Source organism: Labrus mixtus, chromosome 8, assembly GCF_963584025.1.
Source record: "Labrus mixtus chromosome 8, fLabMix1.1, whole genome shotgun sequence".
Lineage (NCBI taxonomy): Eukaryota > Metazoa > Chordata > Actinopteri > Labriformes > Labridae > Labrus > Labrus mixtus.
Genome location: NC_083619.1, coordinates 12,892,844 through 12,919,654, shown reverse-complemented (window position 1 = coordinate 12,919,654; position 26,811 = coordinate 12,892,844). Strand labels below are relative to the sequence as shown.

General features: G+C 41.0%; 1 protein-coding gene across 2 annotated transcripts; it reads right to left on the bottom strand.

Annotated features, from left to right (window-relative positions):
• Nucleotides 1-235: 235 nt before the first annotated feature.
• LOC132978993 (rap guanine nucleotide exchange factor 4-like) lies at nt 236-26,157 on the bottom strand. 2 transcript variants are annotated; one of them, XM_061044416.1, is made up of 30 exons: nt 25,965-26,157; nt 21,196-21,338; nt 20,455-20,543; nt 19,057-19,203; nt 14,869-14,941; nt 14,353-14,408; nt 13,075-13,181; nt 12,844-12,965; nt 10,573-10,756; nt 10,215-10,299; nt 9,018-9,078; nt 8,545-8,621; nt 7,864-8,010; nt 7,426-7,520; nt 7,220-7,305; nt 6,937-7,015; nt 4,813-4,963; nt 4,634-4,722; nt 4,513-4,540; nt 4,344-4,419; nt 3,969-4,115; nt 3,678-3,775; nt 3,427-3,552; nt 3,099-3,277; nt 2,893-2,983; nt 2,757-2,807; nt 2,519-2,606; nt 1,784-1,848; nt 1,613-1,667; nt 236-1,521 (listed from the first exon to the last, which is right to left on the bottom strand). In XM_061044416.1, the coding sequence occupies exons 1-30, from the start codon at nt 26,030-26,032 to the stop codon at nt 1,394-1,396; spliced, it is 2,991 nt and encodes a 996-aa protein (XP_060900399.1). In that variant the 5' UTR covers nt 26,033-26,157; the 3' UTR covers nt 236-1,393. The 2 variants fall into 2 exon arrangements, with proteins under 2 accessions (XP_060900399.1, XP_060900400.1); XM_061044417.1 differs by lacking the exons at nt 19,057-19,203; nt 20,455-20,543; nt 21,196-21,338; nt 25,965-26,157 and adding an exon at nt 15,734-16,484.
• Nucleotides 26,158-26,811: the final 654 nt, after the last annotated feature.

Genomic DNA, 26,811 nt, shown 5'->3' with positions numbered 1-26,811 from the left:
GTGTGAAGCGTAAAGGAATATTCTCAGACTACAAACAGCTGCCTCCAGAGCCACAGAGGATATTTTACAGCTGTTTCAACAAGCAGAGTACTTTGGATTTAGTTAAAAGCTCCTTAAGGTAGTGAACAGTCTTTACTGTGTTTATGTTGGAGACTGATGTTTCAGAGAAGTCACACATGCTAATGTACCTGCTGGAAATCAAAGAAAGTTTTGAAGAATGACCTCAAAGCGTTAGCACTGATAAATTATCTTCTTTTATTTACAAGGCAGACCACACATACAGTACAGTTACAGGCTGCTCTAAGGAAAAGCCAGCCTCACAGCGGTTCTCCACACACAGTCACATTAACAGCTCCTGAGATCAAATGAAATTCAATGACACTTGTCAAGACCACACTCAAAAATCTACACGCACGGATATAAAAATAAAATCACACGGACTGATCACCACTGATAGAGACAAGAAGATTTCCCCTCAGAGTAGAAGTTTGCTTTAAGACCCCACATCCTAGATCAGTGCTTGCAATGAAAGGAGTACAATTTGATAACAAAACTGACCTCAGAGCAGATCATACTAAGAACCATTATCAACTAGACTTATTCTTTAAGAGTTGCACTCCAATGTAAAAACGCAATCCTGCAGCGACACATTTCTTAACACTTTTTGCAATACCATTAGGACTTCAATTTAACTAATACTCCTGTTGTAGTAGTTTTGAAGTGTCTTCATATTAAAGGACACTGACATTTAGCTGAGACATCCAATCTTAAAGATGTTTTTCAGTTTTGGATACAATCATGTAGATTATAAAGTGGATAAGTATTTTCTGATTTCATATTAATCTGCATATTCCAAAGAAGTTATGAAGAGTCTAGGCTACTATGGTTTATGTGTTTTTTCCCACCTCTATGATTAAGACCATCAGGAGAGTACAGTTTGATTTACAGGCAGGTACAGTAATGTTTTGTAAACTAGGGCTCATCTCAGGTGGCACAACATAACAGGACACTCTGATAGAAATCCACTGTATAGAACACGGAGCTTATGAAGTTCAGTCATGCAGGATATTGATTCAAGTTCTATACACTACAGTTCTATCTAACATGTCCCAAACAGTAACAACTAGTACAGTTACAGCCCTAAGTCTGGGGGGGGGGGGGCTGAGACACAGCGACAAGAGAGCAGCTGAACACTTTCCGTCCGGGAGGAAGAGGCTTTTAATGGCACAGTACAAGTCCTTGATCCGTAATGGTCCATGATAGTACTAGAGTCATTGACAGTTGTGATTTGCTACTTTACAACCAGCCGTGTTAGTTATTAAATCCAGGTAATGTGTGTGTTTTTTTTATGCTAACGTTACAGAAAAGGCGATGGTGGTGGAAGATCTGGTGCTCATGTCCGTCGAGGCTCCAGCCTGTAAGAGAGCTGAGTCAGCGCCCTCTGGTTGTCGATCACGCACAGCTTCCTAACGTAACCCCTGACATCTGCTTGGTTTTTGTTAGGCTGGCATATGTCCGGATCTAATGTGGTCGTAGAAAAGACAAATGTGGTTAAAAGATGCATTTACAGCCGTGTGATCAAAATGTGCCGATGTGCAATGAGAAGACTTACTGAATGGTTGGCTTCTACAGTGCCTCACTTGCCGAATTGTGTTGGCTATAATACGCTGTAAAAGATAAGGAGAAGTAACTCTTTGTGTTAAACTTGAGCGAACAACAGGGTAATTCATAAAACACATCCCTATAATGAATACTTTCCCTTTCAATTTGAATAGATACTCACCATTTTCTCAAAATTGACCATATTGTCAATCAGGGTCTTGTTGCCCTCATGTGTAAATGTCATATCTGTGGAAACAAACATTTACATTTGAAAACAGCCACATTTCTCCAAGAGTATGATCTCTATCTACTGATTATGTAGGTGCAGGGATGGAAGTGTTCTGATTTTCATTTGTAGTCCTAAGAGTACAGCCCACTAGGGTTTCAGCATTACATTTATTCATGTTTTTTATGTGTTATTTTACAGAGTCCGTATGTGCTTTTAAAGGAGTTTTCTATTAATATTTTTTTTTGTGTGTTTTTATTTTTGCTCATTTACTTTACTGTACAGAACTTTTAAAAGTGTGCTTTATAAATCAGGTGGATTTGATCTGATACAAGAAAAAGTCTGCAAAAGAGGCAAAAAGCAATCATCCAGAATCCATCGATTTTAAACAGACGTCTGCATATAAACTGCAATAGTGCAGCTTACAATTTGCACTTAGATATTGTCTTTTAAAACAAACTCCATTCTCACTACTTAATGTAATTGTTTGGCTGTAAATGAAGGCAAAGCACTTTAAAAGAGGTCTTGGTCTGAAGTTCTTTATCGCTAACCTCTTGCTACACCAGAAGCCTGTTGCCCTTTGTCCCAGAGCATATACTGTATTGTCGTAAGATGATAGCCAAAGGATTTTAAGATTGCCCAGAGTATAGTTCTGTGATGGGGTAATCATGCTAGAGACACATGTCGTACCTTTAAGAAGGAGGGGCATGAAGGGAATAATGGGCGGTTCCAGTTTTGTGACTGTGAGTCGATAAGAGCGGTGGTTTCTTGATGGGTCCTGTTATAAAATACATAAACAATTTAAATTCCTTAGATATTTGGAATGCAGTAAAAACCAATACAAAACATTTTTACAATGTTTAGATTTTCCTTTGAGTATATCTATGCCTCAAATACAATGAGGTATACAAATTTTCATGCAACTCACCATCATACTTTCAAACTCGGCATAGAACTTCTTGAACTTGGTGGGGAGTTTCTGTGAGGAAAAAACATTTTTACTGCAGAATTTAAGGAAACTGAAGATCTGGTCATGTATCAGACAGTCAAAAGACAAAGTTTACCTCCCACGTCTGGCTCAGTCTGCTCACAGCAGGGTTGCTCATCCCCATAATGATGGCAAAGAATGAATTCATGTTCTTAAACTCCCGACAGCTACAGGTAAATACAAGAAAGCGAGACATACAGAAAATGCAGTGAAAGCAGAAAAGACCAAGAGAATCTTTCTCAAACAAGTCTGCATATTAAATGTGTGACATGTCTTGCTCACTGTGCAGCTATCTTGATGAACTTCTTAAGCAGCTGGACTCGCTTGCTGAGCTGTCCGCACAGGCAGACCTCAGTGACCACCCACAGCTGGACCTGGTTGAATCTCCGCAGAAACAGATCCAGGTTGGCCGTGGTCCTCCTGAAGCTCTGTCGGCCGAACGTGTGGTAGAGCAGCTCATGCTGGCGAGAAGAGGGAGGAGACGTTAGGGGGGAGCAGGTTTTTCGATGCAGAATTAATTTCAAATTCGATTTTCCGCAACACTATGAGTGTAAAGAGCAGTGTTGAACCACGAGCCTGAGCTGGTTCTTCGTGTTTGCATGCGTGATACCTCGTGCACACAGCTGAAGAGCTCCCAGTCAAACATAGTCATTTGGTATGCAAGGTCCTTAGAGCTCATCAGCTCAAAAGTTGACATGGAGCCTGCAGTGGGACCATCCTGGTCTGGAAGAGGAGCCTGAGGCACATAGGTGGAATCACACAAACACACTTCTTTCAAAAAAATCTAATGTAACAATAATCCATTGTTATTGAGACAATGATGAATTAAAAAACTAAACAGGGGAAACCTTCATCTCTTACTATATTGTTGAGCTGGTCTCTGGGACAGGCAAACAATCGCCCGTTGATGCTCAGAGTAGAAAACACAGACGCATCGTTAGGCTTCAGGATTAGTTTTTCTGGAGCGAAAATGGGGAAAGTCATGTTTACATCATCAACGAGATGAATCCTCACACATTTGGACAACAGTGACACTATTATGGACCTTGACTTAGACAGTGCGCATTGTCTATGTCAAAATACTGAAAATCTGTACATAGGGACTGTTCTGGTGAACTGCTCCTTCAGGTTTCTATCGTTCTTTGTACTCACCAGAAGCAGAGCTGAGGTGAACCAACAAGAGCTCATCAGTGGTGCCAAGTTTGTCGGCAACGGCACTGATGACTTCTTTTCCCGTCGCTGCCACGGAAACCCGGATCGTAGAGTATGTGTGATCGCTGCAGTACACCTTCAGTAGGACTGGATACACACACACACACACACACACACAGATACAAATACATTTTTGGTCTGACTTTTGTACTAATGAAAGGGTCAGGGATTGCTTAATTATACGATTAATCTCGCAGGACGTCATTTCATTTTAAAATGTAATCTTGCAAACAGTTGTTAAAATATCTTTCTCCTCAGGGCACACCCCTAGCAAAGTACAAAAACAAACATACACACACGCACACTATGACTTACTGTCATCTTGATTCCTAATGGGCTGCTTCTTCTGCAGTCTTTCCTCCCCGTTGCTGAACTGTCGTATGAGGGTTTTCTGTTGAATTACACAAGAAGAGGTGCAGTTTCATATCACTGTAACGTGTAAACTGCACTGTGAAGTTTTGTTATAAAGGAAGTCTAGATGTACCTTTTTTGTGGCTTTGGCTTCCTCCGATCTGCAAACAAAAAGCAAAATGGTGTTCAATAAATATGGCTGCCATAAAAAGCCTCACAGTGAAAGAGTGATGTTCTGGCGCCAGTGAACGTACTGTAATTTAACGACTTTCTCCAAGTCGGGAACCAGGTCTTTCAAAGCTCTCAAAATCCGAGAATCATTTGATACACTTCCGTACAACTCCTAAATTAATTGAGATAAAAAAAAAACACACTTATACCATGTCTATACTCTGCATTGTTTCTGTCGTGAGTTAAGTTGGCTTTTGCTCACCTCAAGAAAAGAGATGGCAGCAGGCTCCTCCTGAAGCATGTATGTGTGTGTGTTGGCCCAGCGCAGGGCTATTATGAGGACTCTTCTCTTACTGTTGATTGCATACTCCAACCTCTCCTGTTCAGAGCCAGGCGGGGCAGCAGCATGGTAGGTGCACATGAGGTTAAAGATTAAAGCAGTTGTCAGAGAAAGGCTATAGTATCTTACTCCTCCTTGTGTTGGAGCACAGATCAGTCAGCCATCTTAATATGGAAGGACTTGCACACTTGTACCTAGGCTGGTGCTGCCTGCAAGAACCTTGGGAGGACCTGCAGGACTAGGGGAAGGCCAGAAGAACTTTTAACTGGTAGGTCTTAAAGTTTGAAAGTGAAGCCCATGTACTGCCTTTGACGGAGAGCTCAGTGGATGTGGAAATACTCATCCTTCAAAGTCGATTGATCTTAACCAACTTTGCTTTGTAATGGCTTGGAGCTCATCTGCTGTACTTTTCAAGTGACAAGATCACGCTTTTGGAAATTCATTTAGCCCAGTTAAGGGCAGAATCTTTGTGGGATTTTTGTCTGAAGTGAGTCTGATCATTCTGAAAACTAGGGGCTGGTGTCAGAATCTAGATATTTACCTTGAAAGTGTGGCAACCTTAGAAGCATCCAATAGCCAGCTTTGGAGCATCAGGGTTTTAAAATAAAGGGCATTGATTAGCCACCAGTACACACTGGTAGTCAGGGGCAACTGGTGTCATAATCCTGGTTAGGGTGATGCCTCAATGAGGTTATAGTCTCCCACACTTACGTGCTCTAATGACTGAAATAACTCACCAGGGTGCAGTAAAGGATTAAGGAGCTGACATATAGTAAAAATGTGATGTGAAGGAGCAACATGTAAGATATCTACTGAATTGAATCATAAAATAACCTTACTTCATCATCACAGTAAGGAAAACAGTAAGGAAACCTTCTATGTTGAAGTGCTGGCTTCTCTGACAACATTGCAGCAGCCAGTATAAGTCCTTCTAAATTAAGTTTACCGGTTTTAGGGTACTCCCACATAGCGGTCTTGGACACACTCGGTTTGCCAGACATGAGATCAGTTACATGGCAAACCAACAGGTGTTACAGCGGTGGAAGTAAGCAAGCAAAGTGCTTCAGATATAACTGATTCTACCTGACCTAAAAAGCCTCTGCTTTAATAGTGCCCAGATCTTTCACATTACTGAGCATGTGCACTTAGAGTCGCAGTTCAGTGGCTCTAATCTGCATTCTTTATGTCTACAAAAATATCTCTGAATTCAGCCTTAAACTCATTTTACACATTTTAGGAACTAATGATTTCAAAATGGGTTATTTCAGTGTTTTCGTTTCGGGAAGTGAATGCACCCCAAAAAAGTTATCCACTTTATCTCTCCAAATAAGCTTATAAGAAAGTCTTTCTCGGCCCAGTGGCATCACGTGGCCTTGCAATACCAGGTTCGGCCTCCATGTAACATTGGCTTCAATGGTCGGCAGACTTCCTGAGGACTCAACACTGAAGCTTCCGTGTCTGCAACGTGGCAACCCGCGAGCACATCGGTTCCAGGGAGGAGGGGGCGGGGTGAGTCAGCTCTCCCCAGTGTTTTGAATTTAGACTGCAGTACCAATTGGAAACACTAGGTGTCAGAGTTACAAATTGATTGTCATTTGTGAAGTGCCATTTGTTAATTTTGTCAAGTGAATATATGTCAGTATGGGTAGTGGTCTGGATTCTAGGAACCAAATGAGGGGATATCAGCAGTGCAGCCATAGTGAAGTGCAAGTGTGTAGATAAACATTTGCATTTTAATGACCAAGACCCAAAACCTTCTCAACTAGGATTACAACTTGTGACGGAGGTGTGAAGGGAGGGGGGTGCTCAGTTCATTAGTGCTGGACAGTCAACTGCTGCTTCAGCACTTTCACCACACTGACCAGTTAACAGCAAAATCTGAGATGCTGTCAGTACCACTGTAATAGTAATACACACAAACAGAGTGGGCCTGTCAACATAACACACTGGCTAGAGTGACAAACATTGAAGTCAGCTAACTTTACAAGAGGGTATCACAGACAGCAAGTATTATTAAAACAAGCACATAGAGTCAGAAAAGGATATTGTGCCATTAGGAGAGGGCACAGCTGGCTGTTTGGAATGAAGACACAGTGCATGAGGACGAAATCATCCACCGCTGGGTCTGCCAGGTGAGGAGGAAACAGACAGCAACAGGGGAGAAACTCATTAGCACCAAAGGTCATTCAAATTTCCATTAATTATTAAATCAAATTATCTTGCCTTGCTCTCTATATACCCGTGTTTCCTTTATCATCCATTGATCTATCTTAACCATATAGATAATTAATTCTACATGAAGTTTCTTTTTTGGGGTCTTTAAGGCTACCTGGTTCACTGTGATGTATGTCCATCCTCATGGTCTCAAGGAAATGCTCGAGAATCTTCTCTGGCGTTCCTGAAATAACAGTGTACCTGCAAGAGGCAAGAAGAATTTCATTGAGAAAACACAAGCCCCGTTTTATGAGACAGTCAAATGAGATTTATATTCTACTGTTCACTTGTAAGTGTGTGGGCTAGACACTTCACACATACTTAATGCTTCCCAGGGTGGAGGCACGAGGACTTTTTTCTAACACCAGCACAGCTTGTTCATGCTCTTTCAAGCGCACAGTGTTGGCTTCCACGTCCTATAAAAAAACAACACGATGCATTAATAAAAAAAAAAAAGAAGATGTATCGCTCCATGTTGGATGCAAAAATGTGTCATTTTAAATGTAATGTAGCTTCTCCGCCAGAGGGGGGAGGCATACATCATGGTAAAGGTAAGACTTGGTGTTTAGAGCTTCAGAGAGCCAAATAAATTCATGAAAGAGTTCAGTGAAATGAAGTGACTGAAATGCAGATATAGCAGTGACTTTGTCAACATTCATCGCTTGTAATAGTATTTGTTTAAGTATAGACCAAGGTGATGATTTGATACGACTTCTCTTGTATCAAATCACAGGTTAAATGCACATCTCCCCTGCCCACCCTGAGTATCCTGTTGAAGTCTTCCTTATCGACACGCAGGAAGTGGCAGTTGTCCTCCCTCAGGACGATGGAGGCGGCTCGAGGTGAATCTGTAACCAGGGCCAACTTTCCAAAGTCATCACCCTCGTGGAGCGTACACACCACACCCTAAGACACGCATGCAAGGGCGCACATAAATAAATACCCTCCAAACACCAAACAAGCTCAGACACAAGGACAATTTATTACTCATCTTAAGCTCTGAAGAGATATCAGAAAATTCAGGAGCCTGGGGACTGGGATGACTCATCTGTACTTGTCTATCTGTGTGTGTGTGTGTGTGTGTGTGTGTTTGATGAGTGCATGTGTTTATGTACATGTGTGATCAATGTTTATGCACACACATGGGAATGTAGAGTATCTCTGCCTGTACAATGATTGTAAATCATTGTGAAATCAGTGTGAAAATTGTGCATGCCGTCAATCCCCTAAGCCTTTAAATCATAGTGATGAGTCACAGTGAGCTGAGCACTGTTTGCTCAACTCCTCTGCTGGTGTTTCCCAGCCCCACAGGGAGAAAACTGTTGGTCTAACATAAACAGCTTCACATTTCAATCCATCATACATTCAAAGATAAATCCGTATGTGTCAAAGAGAGACACCTAAGCATCCAGGTGGATGAATACATTTAAGCAAACTCACTTTGCCATAGATAACCACATTGACTGAACCCTTCTGAATGATGTACCATGATGTCCCCTCCTCTCCTTGGTTGAACACTGGAAGATAACCAGGAAAAACACATATTACCATTACATGAAAGAGTAGCACACATTCTGGACACAAGAAGCAGCACAGGGGTAGGGCAATGAAATGATATGTGACAGTTCATCTCCGATGTCAACACACAGACATGATGTGACCTACACTTCCTCTGAATACATCAACACCCAGGCCTTACCACTAGGTCAACCGAAACCCCTCTTAAAGTTAAATGCCGAGTGGCAATAATGTGAAAAAGTGTTGTACCACAGCTAGCTAAGGTTTTAACATCCTTGAGAGTTTGTGGTGATTTGGGGTAACATAAGACTTCAACATCCTACAGTTACATACTTTGTACACGATTAAAAAAAAAAGCATTCTAGAACAAAAAAAAGACAAATTGAAAAACTTACACACTGTTCCAGCTTTTGCATGGGACTCAAAGATCACAACACTTGCCAGCTCCCTCTTCACCTAAAAAAACAGAAGACTTTTCTAAGTCATACTGGCTTTAGCTGCAATGCTGCAGTAAGAGGACAGTAAAAAAGCATAGGTTTGTTTTTAAGGAATATCCAAAGTGACTTGGGAGTTTTTACAGTCCATAACAACAGCACATGCAAAGAGGTTAATGAAATGTCTATTTAGAATCATTATGGCCAAATAATAATGGAGATAACTTTAATATTAATGATAAAACATCTAGAACCCTTTTCATCTCCTGGAATATGATTTGTGTACCTTTTCATTTATAATAATTACATTATTATTAATATAACTATAAATAAAAGATTGAATCTCCCAGAGCGATTTCACACTTGAAGAAAACTCCTGAAAAACTCATGTGTCAACGCATACGGCCAAATTTTCCCCCCAGACTGAGACAGCCCCCTAGTATTTTTTCTGCAGTAAGTCCGAGTGTGCTGATGTGAGAACGCAGCAAGATATTATTCAGATAATTCACTTCAAGTGAGTAGGAGAGTGTGGTCATTTATATCCTGTGAACATTGCAGGGTGCATAGTATGTATGCATGCGACCGCTATGATGTCTGTGCACGTCACTAAACTGCTGCTTTAAGTTTTCTGTTAAGCACTGCGTTCTTCTCTGCACTTTTGTTGATATTGTTGTTCAGTTGAACAACACATAACACTGATATAAAGGCAAATGTTTGAATTATAGCGTTGTATCGCGGACTCTGTTGCTCTTTTTACGTGAAGTCTTGCCTCAGAAGACCCTCACCCTCCTTCCCGTCCAACAGGGATTATATCCTGCTGTGAGGAGCATATATGAACAGCTAGGTCAGGGGAACTTCAGGAACATTTCTCCTGAAATTGTCTAGATATTTCCAGGAGTGCATATGTGAAAATGGCTATACAATTTATTCTACATGATTAGATTACACCTGATTCTGATGGTGTGTACTTGCTAGCAAAAAGGCCTGTTTGTGTAAAACTGTGTACTATCATGCTGATAAGAGAGATGCTGACAGTGAGTATCATTATTCCCTCTGGTCTTAAAACAAAAAGACTGCAGTAATTGGCTCTGATGTAATACTGGCATTTTTGGAAACCTGAACTGTCCCTTTAAGAAAAGAGAGGAGCATCTGACTCACAGTGTTGGAGAGGTGAGCTAAGGCTTTGATGTGAAGCAGCTCATCATAGATGATCTCCAGGTCATCCCCTGTCCTCTGACCGGGCCTGCAGACACGCACAGAGGTTATTCAGAATAAACTGACTACATACACACACTTTATTTCTTAGCCGCACTAAAATGAGTAATGTAAATAAGTGCTGCGATCACGACAGATAATTTTTTAAATATTATTTATCATGATTGTACAGAGCATTACATTCAAACTCATCTACATAACTGAAATAAAGAAAGTCATATATAAGATGATTAACTGGTATTATGTTATGTGAGTTGTGTTGGTAGTGTAAGTTCTAGTTGTTTTGTATTATGTTACTGACGATTTCCTTAGGATCATGCGCAGCAATGCGTCAGGTCCAATCTGAGCGAGGAAGAGAATGGTCTCTGGCAACTCTTCTTCACTTTCCCTCTTCTCCTCCTCACTAGGCATCGGTGTGTCCTCTTCCTCGTCATCGAGAAAGCGGTAGAACAGGTACTTATCCTGGAAGCCCAGCTCCTGGTCCACTAAAGAACACACGAACAGCACATCCAAGTTAAAACTAGACAAAATATAATAACACACTCATTATATATGTGCCTGGTGATTTTCAGCAGTTATTTTCTTCACTCCGATCATTTTTTATTCAAGATTTTTCTTTGAAGTGTGATCAAGCTATAATCTATATTTCATGTTCCTGCTGCAAGTCTTTTAATTAGATTTCCATGCTGGTATCTAGTCTGCCAATTAAACAGTGTAGATGTTAAGCTTAGAGCCAGACAGAGACACTGTGAGTCTGTAAACAACTTAAAATTCTGATTATCACTTTATCCTTATTCATACATTAAACAACACACAGTGGCCCTCACTTATCAATCTGGTGTAGAAACCAGCGCAGATTTGGGTGTAGAAATCATCGTACGACAGGGTCCACGTGGGACCTATGAAACGTGCGTATCTGGCTGATCACGGCGTACGAAGACCGGGTGTTGATAAGTGTGGCGGCTGGAAACGATCATCATTTAAATACCACGCCCCTATATATTCACGCCCCCAGAGTTTACGGCATGGAGATACTTAATACGGCAAAGAAGAGAAACGAGATATGACCTGAGTGACACCATAACAGAGAAAAGTAAAGAGGAATAACATTGTGTTGTTTGGCAGTCTGAAATGTAGGATTAAAGAGCCTCAGAAGAAATGCGCCTGCATGGAAATCTCAACAGCGTTGGTTTTAAACATAAAAAATATATAACATTCGTGATATGTAACGTACATAATATAGGCTATAATCAAATTTTTTTAAATACTTTTAGTTTAAAAAACCTGCTCAGACCATACGATCGCTACAATGTAGCCTAGTGTTGTGTCTTAAAAGAAGCAGCTGCCAGACCGGAGGACGCCAGCCGTACCCCACCTGAAATTATCCCAGATCGTGGAGCGAGTGGCTTCCTTCATCGGTTCAGCCTCAATATCAGGCACAAGTGGAACAGGTGAACCTGCATCTGTGTTGGATAACGTCGGCTGCACTGGCAGCTCGCCATTAATGAGACTTTAAAAGAGAAGAGAAACCTGAAACGTCCTGCATCACATGAATAAAGTGTTTGATCAAACGCTGTGTAATGTGCACTTCTCATCCAATTAGCCTTCTTTCCAAACATAAGAATTTAACACTTACATAAAAGAAGTTCCTGACTCCGTCTTACAGCCCCGGGATTTCTTTATTCGTTATTGTGTCACATGTAGTCTCTGGCCTATGTGCTTCTGCTGTGCGCAATTACGCACGTGGCACATCAGCATATTGATTATTTTAATCTCCGGACATACCGATTAGTTATGATCTAATGTTAATGTTCTGTATTCTTAAATATTTCATATTTCAGAGGCTAAAAGTTGTATTTAGTATCTTCTGGAAGTTTGTCTGTCCTTTTAAAGTAACTGTTTTTAGTTTTTCTGTTTTAATTTGTCTCAGTATTTTCTGCAGTGATATTCCTGTGCGCTGAACGTTTAACATGTATTTACTGAAAGCGGCCTCTCTAATCTTTAATCTTTAAAGTAAATCGATTAAACAAACAAAAATTAATCAAATAAAACACACAACTAAATAAATCACCTGACAGCTCGCGCTGCTCAACATTATTTAAAAAGCAATGTAGCCTACAGAGATCGTTAGAGGTGGAGCGTAATATAAAATACATTTTAGATGTGTTATCTAACAGTAAATCTGTGAACCTCTATCTATCCGTCTTAACAAGCACTGTTATAGTATGATCTAATTATTCTCCGACACAGACAGATTCGCTGCAGCGCAAGTCCACACTGAGTTGAAAACGTGCGTACACGAACTGAGACCTGACGTGGGATTTGAGCGTACCCTCCGCTCATGTCCAAATTGATAAGTGCCGAACTTTGCGTGGAAATGACAGTACACCCATTTTTCTGCCTACGTACGTTTGATAAGTGAGGGCCATTGAAACTAAAATGTTTTATTTTGCTAATTTCTATGTGTGGATTTTGGACTGACTATTGTTTTTGATTTGTGTGCATTGAGGGGAAACGTTGATCTCACACATTATGATTAGAAAGCAAAATAAGAAGCCAAAGTTATACTTACCGTGGTTGAGCCCCCCTTCTTCAAGTAGCACCTGCCACATCCCAACAGCATGGGAGCGTGTGAGCACACATGCACTCTGCAGCACCAACCAGTCCACCAGCTCTGTGCCTACACAGCATTGTCTGCAATACAACAAACAGGTATAAAATGAATAGACTTTTTAAAAAATCTGTCATGTGCTTTTTTCTGAGTAAACAAAAAGTCGGTGTAACAAACAAAAGGTACTCTTACCTGTATGTCTTGAGGTGGTACTTCCTGTCGCGAATCATGTGTGGGGCTCTGGACAGGATGGCGTTGCGGAGAACCTTCCCCGCTCTCTGAAGCTTCTCTGATGGAATCTACGCAAAACACAGGAAAGAGAGGTACACTTGGTGGACTGATAGTTTCAGTCAACACTTGCAGTAGTTGCCCTGACTCCATGCTGTGATGTTTACATTGATAAAAGTTAAGAGAGAAAACAAATCTGAGGACTCAATTTGAAGACAAGCACAGGCCAATGACAACATATCAGTTGAACCTGAACATGCGCCAAGATTGCATTATCTACGCTGCAAACTGACTACAATATTAACACAGATCTCAGTGCCAAGGTAAACTAACCCAGGTTTAAAAACGTAATACATTAGGCCATTCAAATTGACTAATTCCTCTGATTTTGAATAACACATTACAAATGAGTTCAATGCAAATTAAGGTAAATACAGTACAGTAATAATGGCTGTAAAACTGTATCAAACATCTCCACAAATACATCCGACAGAGAGAGACACCTGCACCTTAGGAAAAAACAAGAAAGGAGCAGATGTGCCCGTGCACACACACACACACACACACACACACACACACACACACACACACACACACACACACACACACACACACACACACACACACACACACACACACACAAAGAGCTGCATTTGTATAAAACAAAGGTTGGCATGCTAATAGGGCAGATGGGACCTTTTTTCTATGTGCATGTATTAGCTAGCATTAGCATAACTACAGAGGACCACAGCTGTGAATCATCACTGTCTCTTCTCAAAGTACACACACCTTCAAAACCCATTCTGGCATTCTGAGTCATTGACAAACATGAAAGTATGCAGCAGTGCACTATGTCATGGCTCTGTTGATCACTTTACTCTTTACTGTAATCCTACTCGTTTTTCTACACACTGAATGGATATAGTTTTTTGTGATGGACTGAGAATATTTCGATTTTTAATAAGCACTTTATTTTCTACCAGTGAGACAATAATGACTACTTTTGCTGAACTCTCCATGGCCTCTCCAAACAGATATTCTGACTAAAGTAGGCAAAGAGAGGAATCAAAGACAACTGGGACTGCATGGGCCACAGTGTGTTGGCTGTGAGTTTGGTTCATTCACGCTGGAGGAAGGGCACAGCTCTTTGAAATGAGTTGGCAAGGGTTATTCAAGGGATCAAGTTGCCATGCAGGAATTTTTTTTTTTCATTATCTGCAGTGTGCTGGAGTGTGCATTTACCTTGTTGTGAGCTTTATTTGCAGAGTCGGAGTTCATGTTGTCTTTGTCTGTGAGTCCTGGGGAGGAAAAGAAATGAACACTTTTCATGAAACTTCAGAAATATCAAAACACGTTTTATTGTCTAGATTAGATATAAGAGGGAGGTTTTTTTTTTTTTACTGCTTAAGATAAATTGATTTAAAAAACTGGTGAAAAACAAGTGTTATATACTGTATTTTGAACAAAACAGGAGTAAACAGATATGCAATATATTGGTAAGTAAATCAGAGTAAAAGATTGCTATAAAATTGCTCATCTTTCTTTCCAAGTTATAATACTTTTTTTATAACAAATTAATCTTATATCAATTTTCTTACCACAGTTTCACAAAGCTACATGACTATTAACATTTTTTATTTACAACCAGACACATCCGGTCCAGTTCTTACCCATGTAACCAATGTTTATTATTTATTATTATTATTATGTGTGTGTGTGTGTGTGTGTGTGTGTGTGTGTGTCTGTGTCTCTACTCACTGTCATTGCTGGATCCACTCTCCATTGCTCCATAAGGAGGGGCCAACAGTCCAGCCAAGCTCTGACGATACTTCTATAACACAAAACACAAACATGCATCACAATTCATGTCGATCTCTACAACACCTTTGCTATGATGCTATATAATCATAATGAGACAAATTCATTTATTAAATGATTAAATGTCCAATCCGACTACATTATTTTCGTCCCTCTCTAACACACATAAACACAGTTTGACACACACAAACCGCAAGCGCCCCTCAAAACAAAGCCCTTTGTAAAACCAGGATCATTTACATGCAGAACAACTAACATTATATAACACACACACTCTCTTTCTCTCTCTCTCTCTCTCTCTCTCTCTCTCTCTCTCTCTCTCTCTCTCTCTCTCTCTCTCTCACACACACACACACACTCACACGCACACAGAAGCAGCATTTAAATCAGGGTTAATGAGAGAAGCCAGAGCTGTTAAATGTGTACAGATGCTGCTCTTACAGATGTTAAGAACAATAAAATGTTTCGATGGCAAAGGCACTGAAATACACAGAGCAGGTCATGATGAGCCTGCATGTGCCATTGGTCTTCTGCAAGGTTGTTACCTTTACACACAAACACACACACTAAAGACAAGGGGGAAAAAAAGACACAGAGAGAATCTGTTTGACCCAAAGACATAAACACCACGATGTCTTTTTTTACTCTAAAACCAACCAAGACAAACACTACAAACCAATTCTGGATCATTCATTTTCAACACAGAAAAAGTCAATATAAAGCAATATTACATTAACACACAAGCAAGTCCACATGCACATCACACAGACACTACACAGTGTTGTAGCTGAGGAGACAGACTCACCTGAGGTTACACACTCAGCCGCCTAAAGCTGGAGGGACTGAAACCCCAGAGAGCTGCCCTCTGCTCCTTTACAACTCACACACAAGCCACCAGATAGCATCCTGCTCTACACAAGCTGCTCTCATCCTCTCTCTCTCTCTCTCTCTCTCTCTCTCTCTCTCTCTCTCTCTCTCTCTCTCAAACAGTTGCCCCAGTGTCTCCCTCAGTCTCTAGCTCCCACCCTCTCGCTGCAACACAGCCAAGAACCAAACCACTTTCTCTCCCAGGTTACCACGGTGATCTGTACGACTGAGCTACTCCAGTGGATGAGGAGTAAAAGGGAGGGAGGGAGAGAAAAAAGGGAGCATAGGAGGGAAAGAAAAGAGCAGGGTGAGGAGTGAGGGTGAGGATGGAGAGGGAGGGAGGACAGGAAGGAGGCTGGCAAAAGACACAACACGGGTCATAAAGGAGAGAGGAAGTGGGCAAGAGAGATGTAGTGCAGGTAAAAGGGACGGATGAATAAAAAAGGGAAGAAAAAGAAAGGCTCACAATACATGCCATACCAAGCATCCGCCGTTTGACAAACTGTATTTTCAAACAGCCGTCACAAAAAACACTTTTACATTTCCCCCCCTGTTTATTTATCCCATTTTCACTTGGTGTTAGAATTATGGAGCGGCACTTTTTTCTTTCATCCTTTCATCAAACACATGACTGCATTCATCCCATTGCTTTCTTGTCTTTGCCACACACATGCACACACAGTTGAATTAGTCCATGCGCACACACACACACACACACAAAAACATGAAACACAAAGATCCTTTTACTATGAGCTGAATAAGATTGAAAGCAGGACAACCTCGGGCTGTGTTTTCTGCTTTATTTCTACGGTCCAAAAATAGATGGCAGAGAGGGAGACTGAGTGCACTTAGGCAACAAACAAACACACAACAAGCCTGATAATAGGAGGGCACACATGCTTCAATAAACACATATTGTTTTATCTGGCTTTTATGTGTATCCATGTAAAAAAAAAAATTGAAACATCACACCTCAACAAAACCAGGTTGTTATCATGTATTTTTTACTTTTATGACTTGCAGCAATGATAATAGTTGATAAATTACAAATGAACAACTGTATTAACTTTAGGTGAAGAGAAGCTACCAAAAGAGAATTTTTATAGAGAAATCTTCTGAAGAAGGAGGGTTTGTTGGCCTGAGGAAGATCTTGTAGATCGAAACGTTGGCCTGTTTAAATAAAATTGCCATTGGTGTGCGGACCGTTCTCTGTTTTCTGCTGTTAGTACTTTTCTTCTCCTGCACCTCTATGTATTTTGCCTGGAAGTGTGCACACTAGTTTTCTCTCTTTGTTGGCAAGAGCAACTGTTATGGTTCACCCTTAGCAGCCCCTCACTTCCTCATGTTTGTTGTTTGTCATGTGTCGAATGTTAGTTGTCAGTCTATGTCGGCTGTCAGTTTACTAGTGTCTCCTTGTTTTCTCTTCTTGGATTTTGATAGTAAGTTTTTGTTGTGGACTTTTGGTCTTTATTTTAAATAAATCATTTTTGTTAGTTTCTGCACTTGGGTCCACTTCCTGATTTTCCACACCCTTGACAGCAACAGTGCTCAAAGTCATATCAATTTTTAATTTTGTAACAAAACGGTTATGAATTTTTACAAGGTCATCTACTAGAGACCCATATTTTTATAAACAAAACCTTAGTATTGAGCAAAATGCTGCATGATTTAATCAATATTTCATACACTGAATATCTAGGTCAACATCTTACCACTGTCCCTCATCAGAGCAGTTATTACACTTCAACACTGAGAGAAGAGATAGGTTATGTTTCACATTAGCTATCAGACATAAAAGCCAACACTTCATTTACACTGATTTAACTTTACAGTCCCTTAACCTTTTCAGACTCACAATTTATATTTTCCAAGCATCAAGACTGATGAATCTTTTCTGATTTCACACATTCACCCTGCTTCTAAAAAGCTTGAGCCCACGTTACACATAACACAACATGTAGTCTGTAGTCCCATCCAGTGTCAACTCAAGGGACATCAATTGAGGATATTGCACACTGATTACATGCAGATCGCTCCAGGGTTATGAATGCTCCATACAGCGTGTTTCATTTATGTAGTCTTACTCCCACAGATCTGTAGACATGCTTTGAATTGTAAACCAGGAGTCTCCCTGTAATGGCCTAGAATGAGTTTATGTGAGTGAAGCAATCTTAAGCAAGAAAACCAAAATCTTTTGTCCTCTGAATTCAAAGTAAACGAAATACTGTCATCTTGCATAAGAAGCAATGACTGTGTCCGAAATAACACACTACTCACATAGTGCACTTTATAGGGCATACACCATTTTGTAGAGATGTCTTTCCATTTTACCTCAGTCTACGGTATATTAAATGACCCTAGGCCTAGAAAGGTTGCTACATTTCTGGATCTGGTTAACTCCATTTAAACCGGCTCCTCTTTTCATGGTTTCAGCTAGCATTTGTGAGTACAGCGATGAGCCTACTGAGAGCCCGAACATAATAGCCACCAAATATTTGTTTTCTGCCATGTCCTTTGTGTACAGAGATGTCTTCAGATCGTCCCATTCTTTAAATGATTTTATGTACTGTGACGAAGAAGTCCTTAGATTCTTTACATGTTTTTGTTACAAAACATTATTCTTAAACCGTTTTTCACAAAGTAGAGAACCCCCTCCCCATCTTCACTTCAGAATGAGTCCGCCTCTCATCGGATTATCTTTTTATACCCAATCATGTTACTGACCGATTGCCAGTTAACCTGACTGACTGTTCCATCAGGTGTTTTTTAAGCATTTCACAACTTTTCCAGTCTTTTCTTTCCTCCGTCCCAGCTTTTTGAAAGGTGTCGCTGGCATGAAATTAAAAAATGGGCATCAAATATAGGGTTTCAATGTTCTGTAAAACATCACATTCTGTTTTTTATTGACATTTTACGTAACATCCCAAGTTCCAACTTACGAGAATTTGGGAACGTATTATACGCCCTCTCTCCCTCTCTTTCTTTATACCTTTACAGGTTAAGGTCGAGTGTCACCTGATGGGTCTCTCGTTGATTAAGCAGAAAGCCCCATTATGGTTGACAGCCCTCTTGTGGTTTATTGCACAATTACAATGAAAGAGATTTTGAAAATGCAGCCCCACTTCTATAGGGAAACTTGACCAAAGATGTTGTAACCTTTTGGGTACACAACCAAAACCCATTTTTAGCTGAATCATGAATTTCCAGCTCACACTCACAGCTACACACACAGCACAAGAACACTCTATCTTTATCTCTCACCTCCCACAGGCTCTTAAACTCTCTCTGCTCGATTCGGAGCAGCTCGCTGGTCTCTCGGCTGACGATGGTGGCATGGCGTGGTGTGTTGTCCAGGATGGACTCCCCGAACGCTGTCCCAATCCCCAGCGTGCAGATAGTGACTGCATCCTGCGCACAGACACAATGTACATGTTTAAATTGCTGCATTACATTTACTACATGTTCAATTTAAATGATAAATTGTGCTAAAATAAGCCCTACCACAAATGGGTAATGCTAAGTTACACTGGTTCTGCTTGTTGCTCAATACTGACTGTAAAGAGTGACTCTACCAGGGCTGCATCTACCCATATTTATTCAAAATCACTTCATCTTTTTTATTTTTTTTACTACAATAACTAGACCAGGACAGATGTATTAATTATTCTGTAGTTTTAAAGGTTCAACAAAAGAATATTTGGATTCTTAAAATTAAAAAAAACTATATTGCATTTGCTGTTAGTCCACGGATTTAATTATCAACTCATCTTTGCAGCTCTAGGCAGAAGCAATAAACATCTATCCAAAGGTTTGCTTTATAGTGGACAGACATGAAGAGCAGACAGAATAATATATGGTAATTAATGCAAATACATTCATATATGAGGAACTAGTTAACCGAGTCTACAGTAGGAAAATATCTCTGGTGTTGGATAAAATTGGACAGACTGGAAGCAAGAAACACACACATCATGCACAAAAATGTACCCACACTGTCCACTGATTTGGACAGATATTCAGCGTGCTATGGAAACCTTTCTTCAGCTTTCCAAAATGACATTTCAAATATAGCCACAGAAACTAGGCCACCACTGACTCTTTAGGGCTACATACATGAAAAGGACATTTCACGATGAAGAGGCTTTGTATCTCATTCTTTTACTGGGAGAAAATCCTCTCTCTCTCTCTCTTTCCCCACATGTCTTTAGCCTCCTTTATCTAACTATGTGTACAGTATAACTCTATTTCTCTGGCATTAAGGGTATAAAGTTGCAGAAAGCAGTTCCCAGTGGACTTGTTTTCTGTGCTGTTGCATCTCTGCTCTGGCATATTTAAGCTGGGAGAGATGAGCTAATGTACTAGAACAAGTCATGTTCTGTGTTCTCATGTTAGACACCACAGCTCTCTAACAACAACTCTACAAGTAGCCTGGATCTTGACAGGGAAGGTTAGGATGAAAATAGTACAACAGGGAAATGTGAGTCGTAAAAAAACAAATTACAAGGATGAATCCCACCGTGCCCATGATTTAAGATTCAATTCATTATTCATTTGTGGTTCAAATTATATACAGGAAACCCAGAACAGACACAGAGGAGCGGCAGAAGTGAAACTATAAGCAAGATGAGTAAGATAAATTGAGCCTGAAGCTGTGTTTACCTGGTGATTTGCAGTTTCTGACACTTTGACATCCAGCGAGCCGGACAGGACAGCGTACCAGCTGGTGCCTATGTCCCCTTGTCGAAACACTGCAGACAATAAAATACATTAAAACATGTTGATGATAATTCTGCTGTACCCTACCAAAATCTTTGCAGTTACCAAGAAAATATTGATATTGGTGTGCTCACAGAGAGGAAGCATTGGATAAGTTGTAATTAAGGTTTACATATGGATAAGATGATCAAGAAAATGATCTTGGGAGTCATTTGTTGAGCTAAGTTTCCATGCATTCACTGGTTCTTAAATGTCAGTTTGCAGCTTCTCTGTCAAAAGTGGGTGTGAATATCTGGTGAATGTGCAAATTAAACCATTTAAAGGCCCTGGGATATCTTCATTTCACTTTTTTTTTAAACATTTTCTAGACAAAAAAAAATTTGATTATGCAGTAAGGTTGTTCCTTGTCTAGGAAATTGAAGAAATTACCACCTGCTGCTTTGGAATTATAATCTTTGTTAAATAAATGCCAAGAAAGCTTATTAAAATGAACTGAAAAGTAACATCTGTATCCTTCAAAGTGTTACATACAAATAAGCTTACAAGAGAAACTCAAGTAGAAAAGAGCTAAACTGAGGCTCACAGAGTAAGAGGCATGCTCTGTCTTTCATTAAATAAGTAACATTTCATTACCAGACTGTATTCTTTAAATGTGTATTGGTGTCGGTGTGTACATGTACATACGGGTGATGCCTTTCTCCAGGCACTCATAGAAGGCACAGGCACAGATCTGCAGTAAGAGCGGAGGTGGAAACCTCTGGAAGGCTTTGACCTCTCTCAGTCTGGTCAGAATTATGTCCACATCTTCTCCAGACCGCTCTGAGGGCCTGGCCGCGCGCACACACACACACACACACACACACACACACACACACACACACACACACACACACACACACACACACACACACACACACACACAAAAAAAAAAAAAAACTCAAGTTTTGGACTATAAACTGCAAATAAACACAACATTTTAATGCATAATTGATTTTTGTAAGCTAGTGATTTAAAGCTAGTGCACTTTTTCTCTGAGGGTTAGAAATCTTTTAAAATCCCACATTAAGCTCTGGAAAGGGGTTGGCAACAAGCAGTAAATAAACTGAGTAAGGAAAAATCTGCGGCATTGTCTTTTAACATAAAAGGCATCTCTATTATTGTAGTGTCTATTATTGTATTGTAGGCCATTTTCCATTGAGTGTTCATGTGCGTGTGCGGCTTCATTGTTCAGCTTGGTTTCTTAGTGATAACAGTGGAGTGCTGCAGGCGTTACTTTTCTCTCGGCTCAGACTCCCCACAGCGTGTTGATGTAAAATCTCATTCATACTGCTACTATTTCTAATACGCTTAAATCCGAGCACACACACACACACACACATACACACACACACACACACACACACACACACACACACACACACACACACACACACACACAGATGCGTGCCATTGTTGGACATCCATGCCAGCGCACAAACGCGTGAGACGCAGACAAGTTTGATATAAGAGCTTAAACATTCTGTTCCGTGGTGCGGTGGTGAAAAACTATCGAGCCAAAAATGTATCGGAGTAACACACAGTCACACACTGCGGTTATCCCAATTCATTCATTTCTTTTGCCTTGTTAGTGACTCACCCTTGCACGTGCGTGCGTGCGTTCACACAGAATAGCTTATGCTCTTTTCCCCCCACAGACGTGAGGCTGTCTATCCCCTTTCCTCTTTCAGCTCCTTTCCCTTCCCTCACTGCCAGCTCTCGTTCCTCTTTGTCTGCCTCCTCCACTACACATTTCCTCTAATCCACATCCATGTGTCTACTCTCCCAAGCCCACCCTTTAAGGGACAATGATAGGCAGGATGGAAAAGAACAAATATCCCCCTTTTTTCAGCTACCCATTTCCTCCTCTCCATTAGTAGCACGCCTGACCATTAACACACCCGCACGCACTACCCTCCCATTATTATCTCTTTATTTCTGCTTTGCAAGCTCATAGGCTGAGATAACTCCCCTTTACTAACATGGATGTACAGATATAAAGACACATACATGTGTCCCTGAGCTTTATTAGCTTGCACTTAATACCCATATTCTCCCAAATAAACACAGACTTCGCCTAAAGGGCTGAATTGCACAACACATCCTCCAGTCCCTCAACATCTGCCATGAGCTCGGGGCCATTACAGACAGGTCTTTTCTTTCATTCTCTCCATCTTTTTCTTCCTTTTTTTTTTGCCTCTGACTCATCCTCCCATCATCCCACTGCCTACGTATTAGCCCTCAGTGCTCAGACAGAGCGTCACATCCCAGTGTAAGCTGGGTTAATGGTTTAGACAGGTGGACTCCCACACGCAACAACAGGGAGAGGCAGGAAGGTTAACTCTGCAGGGTTGGATGGGTACAACCAGCCTCAACCTTCACCTATCTATCTACAGGGAAACTGTTAAGATCTGTCGGTTATAATCCCCCAGTTAAGGCCGTGTTTTTTCTTCCCTTTTGTCCCCGTGTGCGTTGCTCGCTCCCTGTCTGTCCGAGGGAATCTGTAACACAGTTTGGTGCGAGATGGATGTGACCTGAGAGCTGTTCACCTTGCCTTACTTTTCTTTCATCCTCCCTTTTGCCCTTTCCTTTCCTTGACTTCTCCCTTCCTCAGCCTTCCCTTCCCTCCTGGACTATCTATGTCAGCAGAGATCTCAGCTTTCAACCACAACACGCACACTCGCACACACACACACACACTCATAAGCAGGATTTACAAACTGACCGGAAAGACACACTGAAGAGAAAATCAAGAGACACCAGAAGGTTGTGCAGATTGTTACAGGAAACATCCATCTGGGAGAATTCTCTGTTTCCAGACAACTAAATCGTAGGTTGAACCATCCAAAATGTCAGCGAGCATCAACACAAACAGATTTCCCAGGCTGGCAGATTAATGTAGCAGTTAGACTCTTCAACAGCATGCACACATAGATCCATCAACACCACTAACAACCTGAGATCCTGTTAAGACACTGAATTTTAACATGAAATGAGGCAGCATAGTTTGCTATTTATCATTGACCAGTTTACTCATTAAATGACTCGTCCAGCTCTGAATGATTGTCGATGAACCCACATTTCTGAAAATAGTTCAAAGTGGTCGAGATATGTTATCTAAACTTCTGCTGACATGTGGACTGGTGCTGTGTGTGTGTGTGTGTGTGTGTGTGTGTGTGTAGGAAGACTGGACCTGCCTGGGGGCAACACTAAACAAAACAAATCAGAGCTCATCTCTCATACTTCACACCCAGTGGCAGTAAATGTCTTTGGAAAGATATATCACAGACAGTCGTATCTTAACCTCTGTCCCTCCTTACACCCCCTCCTCCCTCTCCGGCCTCTCCCCTGCCTCGCCCTCTCACACTTCTCCATTTGCTCACATCAACAGTTACAGTAGATGAAAGCTCCCAAACGCACACACTCTGCTCGATATTGATTGAATCAGGAGGTGCATGGCTGAGGAGCTCTGAGTGCTCCACATTAAGATGCTGTCCCGTCTAATCTTTACAACCAAGACTGCACTCACTGACGCCCAGCTACATCTGAACCATGCTGTTGGTTGGATTTTTGTTTTGTTTTTCATGAGATTATTATAGAGTACAGGACAGTGGATAGAACAGGAAATCAGTAGCAGAGAGTGGGAAACGTCATGCGGGAAAGGTGCAGAGGGCTGGAGTTGAACCGGGGCTGCCCCGCCTCGAGAACTACAGCCTCTGTACATGAGGTGTTCAACCTCAATCCAATGCCAACAGGTGCCCTCTTTTGTTGGATTTTGATAGAATCAAGACCCTCCCAAAAATATTTTTATTTCACTTAACGCATACTTTGTATAAAACATGGACATAGTCTCAATGATATCACCAATTGTTTACTTAAGAGTCGCTTTGACGCTCCATGATGACGGCCCCATACGGGAAGTGCTCCACCTGACTTTTGGTCAATCTAACAGGCAAAGAGATGGATTTGAGGCAGGCCTGTAGCCTCCTGGCAAACAGCTGTAACGTGCCCACCTGTCAGTCAAATCAGCCACACGGCGAAATATGAATAATTACACAAAATTATTTTCCTCAATGTGATTCAAATGGCTGAGATAACAAAAAAGTCTCCCCTCCCATACAGCTTTTACACAACCAAGACATGAGCTTTAGAGAGCAAAAGCGTTGTCTATAACATAGCTGTAAACATCTTTATTTCTTCTGTTAAAATGGGCGTATCAACCGAGACATAATTCAATTTTATTCATTGTTTAAATGGTACTATTTTGGGGAGAATGTTGTCTTTTTTAATTATAATTTACATTATCTTTTATTTCATTTTTATTAAATATCTTTGGGTAAGTCCCCCCCAAAAAAACATGTTGAAGATATCTAAATGGGCTAATTGGAAAAGTAATCAAAAACTAAAGCTAAACTGCTTTCCTACACTTCCATGTGCAACAGTGGAATGTATTGAGATCATGCATCCACTCTCATCACAGGTGAAAATGATAAGACAAGATGGTAGCTTCAGGTTGCCAATGGTAACATGAGGATGTGTCATGGTGAGGTGTGTTCAGTATGTGTGGGTGTTGGAGCTCTGGGATGCTTGTCTTCTACTGTATATGGCATTGTTCGTTTTACACGTATCATATACACAGCAACAGACATGTACACTGCCATTTCATGTTTATTTATCTAAGCACTCTGAGGTGTGATTTGCTTTTTTTGGCACAGTAGTATGCCTGCAGCACCACACTCATTACTGGAGACATAGCCCACAGCGTGGACAAAAAGGTTGTCGGCATAGTGCAGCGCCTGGATTTAAAAAAAAAAAGGATACGAGTGGATGATAAACACTGTAAATTGGCTCAGTTATTCAAACGAGAAATGTAGCCTTCAGCCACACATGCAGCACTGTGACAACAATGAAAAAACAAAGAATTGTCCTGCCTTTAATCCCCACTTCGAGGAAACCACTTGCAAACACGCCTTGCCTTGGTAGTATTTTAATAATATATGCTTATTTGATTTAAGCTGACAGACATAAACCATGTGCGTCTTAATAGCCACCTCACAGCCAATGCGGTGCAGAGACATCCCCTCGAAGCCACCAACGCCTTTTTGACCGAGCACACACAGAAACAGGAATAGCCTATTTCAAACAAATACGGTGTAGGATATTGTCACAAACTACAGCCGTTTAACATCACTGAATGGGAGGTACATAAATGAAAAGAAATGACAGTAAAATATAGGCAGGCTACAACAGCGCGTCTAATGCCTTTGTTGCATACACTGCACACGCAGCGATCGCCGGTTGCGATTCATCACGTTGACGCAGGTGAATGAGAGAAACACGGTCACAGCGTTGTGCATGTGCGTGTTTGTGGATGGACGGCATGGATTAGTTTCTTGGTGTGTATTTTAGTCACGCACCTTTTATCCAGGCAGCAGATCCACTCAGCTAACGGGGACGAGTTGGGGGACGTCTGCACCGCGACCATCTTCCCTGGCCGTGTGTTATGTCTGTGCGTCGGTGATCGCTGCGATGCTACCGGAGGAGGCTTCCCGGTTTGTCGGTGGTCGTTAATGCATGTGAGCTCCGGCTGCGCCCCCTCCCCGCCCCTCTGCCTCCAGCTGCCTCGCACAACTACAGGCTGATGTGCCGCTGATGATGATGATGCTGCTGTCTTCATCATGGCATGCAGATGAGTTGTGTCACTAGGCCTTAATGATTTTTTTTTTTAAGGCAAAGGAAGGACACACATAAAACAACAGGACACATAATTTCACTGCAGTGTTATGCTTAGAGAAATAGTTAGCTAAAACTGTAGTCTATAGGACAATTGTATGTTGAATAAGGACTAATAAACACAAGCTTTTTCGATTAAGCCTACTGTAACACACTAATGCATAGAGGCAAGCAATAGCCTAAATATTTGATCAAATACTTCATGCACAATATCAATAATATGACATTACTTTGGCTGGTAAAACTGAAGGTGCTTTAATAGCATATTTCTACCAGTGGTGTGCACATGGGTGGGTAGTGAAGGGCAGTGTAGGCATGTAGACTTGAGGGATAGGCTACATTGTTCAATATTATAATAATTACAATAACAATATATGAAGGGGGTATGAGATTCATAAATAAATAGTGTGTATACTAGCTTACAATTGTTCCTTTATATTCCTCAGTGTCTGTTTTCCACAACAAGGATTTATCATATTTGTAGTCCATATTGACACCAATGATTCTGAAACAACACTATCTAGCTGATGC

What these genes read in the sequence shown, in the direction of transcription:
- LOC132978993 (XM_061044416.1), bottom strand. Translation starts at nt 26,032, where the DNA reads ATGGTCGCGGTGCAGACGTCCCCCAACTCGTCCCCGTTAGCTGAGTGG. An exon ending in AGTTTAAGAGCCTGTGGGAG is followed by an intron (nt 14,942 to 19,056) that starts GTGAGAGATAAA and finishes TTTGTGTTATAG; the next exon opens with AAGTATCGTCAGAGCTTGGC. An exon ending in AGAAGGGGGGCTCAACCACG is followed by an intron (nt 10,757 to 12,843) that starts GTAAGTATAACT and finishes TGTGTTCTTTAG; the next exon opens with TGGACCAGGAGCTGGGCTTC.